Consider the following 5,496-nt stretch of genomic DNA (forward strand, 5'->3'; position numbering starts at 1 on the left):
CGACTTCTGATGGCAGCGGAGGCGGTTCTGATGGCGGTGGAGGCTATTCTGATGGCGGTGGCCACGATTCTGACGGCGGTGACCGTGATTCTGATGGCGGCGGCTTCTGACCGGAACCCTAGTTCCGGAATCACAGGTCAGTATCTTCTCTTTCCTGTACACCTCCTTCTTCTGTTCGTGTGAGTCAATCAAGAACCCTGAGCTCTGATACCAGTTGTTAGGATCGAACGCTCTCACACACGAACTCGGGCGACACACACTCTCTGCTCTCACACAATCTGCCACAATCAAGAACACAAGGATTTATGTGGTTCGGTCTAAACTGACCTATGTCCACGGGTAACTAGGAGTTTATATTAAGCTTGGTTGAGGTACAAAGATTACACTACAAATGAATCTCTTATATTTATATGGAGATTGAAGGAAAACAAAGAAAGTCACAAACATGATCCGTGAATAATGGGGAACAAAGAAGATTGGATACCCCTATCTTCTTATCCTCTTATCCTTTGATCAGAAAAGCATTTCTGATGTCCACTTGATCAAGTGACTTCATACTCAATACAAAGCTCAAGCTAAACATATAAAACCAAGTTTATTATTTAGAAATAAGATACCATTGGTTAGTGTCGGAACCAACGTTGAAGGAGGGGTAGCCTGGGCATTGGTGATGGTCTAATAAGTTAATGCTTCATAATAACTCAAATAGCAACAACTCAAGGGGTAAAAGGTAAACCACTTGCATCAATGAGTAACAAGATCACACAATTAGCTTAAGAAACAAGGATAGATACAAATCCGATTAGATCAAAGACGAAATAATACGGCCATCTGCTTCGTAACAATATTAATAATCAACTGGGTCATTTTCGAACCACTGGCCTGCACCAACGCCTCACGTGCCAATACCAACGTGCCTGAAATGCTAACCAGGAAAGTTAGAGCCCTAGCCACAGCCCGAGCTTGCTTCTCTGCCTCTTTCTTGATCCGAACACTCAGTACGTTGTCATAGACCTTGTTTAATTCAGCCACAGTCTGTCTCAACATCGACTGCCCACTCATATTCCCAAGTGATCTACCGATCCCGTTAAACAATTTTACGATCTCCTCATCTGGCAAATCGCCTTGTATGATCTTCAGTTCGCGTAGCACCTTCACGTCGTTAGCGGTGTCAATAATCCCGCACATGAAATCTACGTACTCGGTGAGTTCGAGACCAAACCCGCCCATTAAACTGTTTTTCGCCATTAATTTCTCGTACGCCATCAAGTTTCTTAGTATGACCTCCGAATCATAATTTAGCGTAATGACAGGGAGACAACATGTTCCATTTGCAAAGCTTATGTTTCTGATCCCTTCTTCTTTTGTCGACAAAGCGAACTTCACTCTGGCTATATCACCGAGTTCTGAAACCGAAGGCACCCTGATTTCTTGAATCATTTTTTCTTTATCAGTTTGGTATAGAATCTTTATGATAGATTCGATGATTCCGAGAAAAGGTTTAACGCCCGGAATCAATCCGGCCGCTTTGATTATTGCTTCCAGTAACTCTGCAGCAGCCGACTTCTCAACTGGAATACTTCCAGGTTTCAAGTAAGCGACATCTCTGGAAACCTCATTGTTGATGATGGAATGGTACATATAATCAAGCAGATGGTTAACACGATTGAAATCGATTGCCTCTTTCGATAGAAGAAACGGAGAGTTTGACTCTGCGAAATACCGAAACTTAGATTCCCATAATTCTTCAACATGTTCACCATTAGAAGAAAGGGCCTTTTCAATCTCCTTCAGCACGACCATAGGAATCTGGTTTTCCAACATGATTAGATCCTTTTCATCAATCGCAAAACCTTTTTCAAAATACACGCGAAGTTGATCAAGCAAAAGCAGACCATCGATGGCAAAAAGCCAAGCAAACGCATCCGCATCTGTTTCAGGGAATGAATCATAGCAAGGAGAAACTACGGGGATGATGTTTTTGATTCTTTCTGCAACTCGGTCTTCCAGATCAGGAATCTGGTACGGTTTTATTACCCGTTCGACCGCGGTGAGCTTGTTTTGTTGCATGTTCGAATATAGTTCGGTCCGAAAATGGTGTTTCAGACCAAGCCCAATTTTTTGAGGAGCATACGCTTCGGGCTTCTCATCTTTAAGGATTTGTGGAACTGAGAATATGGAAAGTGGCGGTGTGTCTATAAGAACTGAAAGTTGGGTTTTTAAGGTTTTTCTCATTTGATCTACCCATGGTTGGTCGCCGGAGGTTGGGGCCACAAAGGGGTTTATTGAAGGCATTTGAATTTTGATCTTTGCTAATTTCTTTGTTTTGACTTTAAATGGGCTTTGATTGGTGACACATGACTTAATTACGTGGTGAATTATAAATTAATATACGTCATATGATGCCCAAACCACACGTAGTTGTTACAAACTTAAAATAATAGTACTTAGGTTGTTTGATGCTTATGGAACTCCAGTAATTATATTAAATTGAAGTTTGTTAATTACTAAAATGTTGGAGTTGGATGATACTTTGGTTCTTTGATGCTTATGGAACTCCAGTATTATTCAGTTGCTCCAGTTTCACTTCTGGTGTCACCAGTACACTAGCCAAAGCACTGCCATATAGACAAAATTAATAACAAGAAGTTCCAGTATATGGATTCGGTGTTTTGATTAAACCAGGTAAAGGAACACCCAAGTGTGTTTCTTTGCAGCAAGTATTTCAGAGCTAATCAGTTATATGTAAACTTGATAGACTCTAGATAAACTCAGTATTTAATTAAGGGTGAAGGTATGTAGACATCACTCAAAATTTTTGTAGATCCCGCGATACGAAACGTATAGCGCAATTGTGACACCTAGTGATGTGGGCCCAAGTGTGGAGGAACGGGCTATTTTGTACTTGGAGGCCCAAGACCGCGTAAGAAAAGGGCCTTCACTAAAATGGCCCTAACTTGGGCTACGGAGGTCCGTTTGGGGCGTATGACCAGTCAAAACGAACGGGAGAACGAGCTCTATCTTGCTGCAAACTGCCCACGGCGGTTTGGGTCATCGTCCGGTCCGAGAAAACGCTTATTTCTATTAGTTTTTTCCATTTTTATGTTTTTTCAAGTATTTTGGGCATTTTGTTTTTGGGCTTGTGTTTGGCCCGTTGTCTTTTTTAGGCCCGTTTCGAATTTCTGTCATTATTTATATGCCCCTTTAGTGAATGAAACAATCAGACTTGAATTTTGAGAAAAGTTATTTTTTCACTTCAAATTCCGTGGCCTTTGGGTTGCAATTTGGGGGTTGGGGAAGAGACACACGGGTATTCGTAGAATCAACGTGTTGATCTTCGTTTATCGTATCACACGCTGCATCAGTTGGTATCAGAGCCGAATTCCTGGCTCAAAATGCCTCCGAGGAGAAACAACAACAGGCCTCTCGATGAAGTGTATGAACGAGAGTTGGAGCAGCGCCTTATGGCGAGGATGGATGAACGGTTGGATCAAGTGGTCAATCAGTTGACTGATCGGATGGCCGATTTGATCAATCGTAGGAGGCAGGGACCCAATGACGGGTATGGTTCTGATTTTAGTAACCCATTTGGTGACGGTTCGGCTTCCGAAGACGAACAGGAAGGGCGACCAAGGGTTGAACGTGGAGGGGGTAACAGGCGTTGGGATTCTGGGATTAGAGTTGATATTCCAGAATTTGATGGGTCTAGTTTGAATCCGGAGGGGTTCATCGATTGGTTGGCTACCGTAGAGGAGGTGTTCGAGTACAAGGAGGTGCCTGAAAACAAGCGGGTGGCCTTGATCGCTACCAGGTTACGTGGTAGGGCCTCTGCGTGGTGGCAACAATTGAAGTTAACACGAAACCGGCTCGGGAAGTCAAGGATTGTGACATGGACCAAGATGAAAAAGTGCTTGCGGTCCAATTTTTTGCCTCATAATTTTCAGAGGTTGATGTACCAGCGACTGCAGAATTTGAAACAGGGGGCTAAATCGGTTGATGATTATACCACAGAGTTTTACCAGTTGATTGCGAGGAATGATATTCAAGAACCGGAGGAGCAACTTGTTTCTCGGTATATTGGGGGTCTAAGGGTTCAAATCATGGAGGCCGTGAATCTTTTTGATCCGTTAACCATTCCTGAGGCACACCAACGGGCGTTGGCCTTTGAGAAGCAAAACCGTCGGGTGGGCGGTTCATTTACCCCTGCTGGGGGAAACGTTGGGTCCGGCAGTGGGGCGCCTCGTGGCGGGCCGAGTCAACAGAAGCCGGGGGGTGGCAATACCGGGCCTACTTCTAAGGGGGCTAGTAGTAGTGGTCCAAGATGTTTCAATTGTGGTGAGACGGGCCATCGTCAGGCAGAGTGCAAAAGGGCTGGCAAAAGGCACTTGTTTGCTGAGTCTGAGGACGAACAATATGAAGAGTATGAAAACAATCCAGTGTACGATGAAGAAACCGAGTACGAAGAAGAGGTTGTGACCGGTGATGTTGGGGTGAATTTGGTGGTTAGACGTTCTTGCTATACACCAAAGGCAGATGGGGATGACTGGCTGAAACATAACATCTTCCACTCAACATGTACTATTTTGGGAAAGGTTTGCACGTTCGTCATCGATTCCGGAAGTTGTGACAATCTGATTTCTGAAGAGGCAGTTCAAAAGTTGGCCTTGAAGACAGAGAGTCACCCGAAACCGTACAAGCTTCAATGGCTGAAAAAGGGAGGTGAAGTGACGGTATCTAAAAGGGCACTCGTTTCAATTTCCATTGGGACCACGTACAAGGATGATGTCGTGTGTGATGTGGTCCCTATGGACGCGTGTCACTTATTGTTGGGCAGACCTTGGGAGTACGAGCGTAATATAGAGCATAACGGGCGGTCAAATACTTATAGTTTTCTGTTTGGTGGTGTGAAGATCACTCTTGTTCCTAGCAAGCCCAAGCAGTTAGCCGCAAAACAGTCGGGTACTTTGTTGACCATCAGTCAGTTTCAAGATGAATTGGAGGATACGGACAGTGTTTTCGTTTTGATAGGGAAGGCAGTGCCCGAGGAAGTCGAAATTCCTGATGCTATGGTTCCTTTGCTTGAGGAATTTTCTGATGTTTTCCCAGTTGAGTTGCCTGATGGATTGCCACCTTTGCGTGACATCCAACATCATATTGATTTGGAGCCTGGGTCCCAGTTACCCAACAGACCACATTACAGGATGAGCCCTGCTGAGCATGAAGAGTTGCGAAGACAGGTGGAGGAGTTGATTTCTAAGGGTCACGTTCGTGAAAGTATGAGCCCTTGTGCTGTTCCGGCTTTATTGACTCCAAAAAAAGATGGCACTTGGCGTATGTGTGTTGATAGTCGAGCAATCAACAAGATTACTGTGAGGTACAGATTTCCTATTCCTCGACTTGATGATTTGCTTGATCAACTTAGTGGTGCTAGTATTTTTACGAAGTTAGATTTGAAGAGTGGTTATTACCAGATTCGTCTTAGACCGGGTGACGAGT

General features: G+C 44.1%; 1 protein-coding gene across 1 annotated transcript; it reads right to left on the reverse strand.

The window, feature by feature from the left end:
• Positions 1 to 807: 807 nt before the first annotated feature.
• Positions 808 to 2,295, reverse strand: LOC110883403 (putative UPF0481 protein At3g02645). Its single transcript, XM_022131166.1, has one exon. The coding sequence runs from the start codon at positions 2,293 to 2,295 to the stop codon at positions 808 to 810; it is 1,488 nt and encodes a 495-aa protein (XP_021986858.1).
• Between the last annotated feature and the right edge of the window lie 3,201 nt (positions 2,296 to 5,496).

This window comes from Helianthus annuus, chromosome 10 (assembly GCF_002127325.2).
Source record: "Helianthus annuus cultivar XRQ/B chromosome 10, HanXRQr2.0-SUNRISE, whole genome shotgun sequence".
In the NCBI taxonomy this organism is placed as follows: domain Eukaryota; kingdom Viridiplantae; phylum Streptophyta; class Magnoliopsida; order Asterales; family Asteraceae; genus Helianthus; species Helianthus annuus.

Excerpts from the sequence above, each read along its gene's own strand:
- LOC110883403 (XM_022131166.1), bottom strand. The coding sequence starts at position 2,295 with ATGCCTTCAATAAACCCCTTTGTGGCCCCAACCTCCGGCGACCAACCA.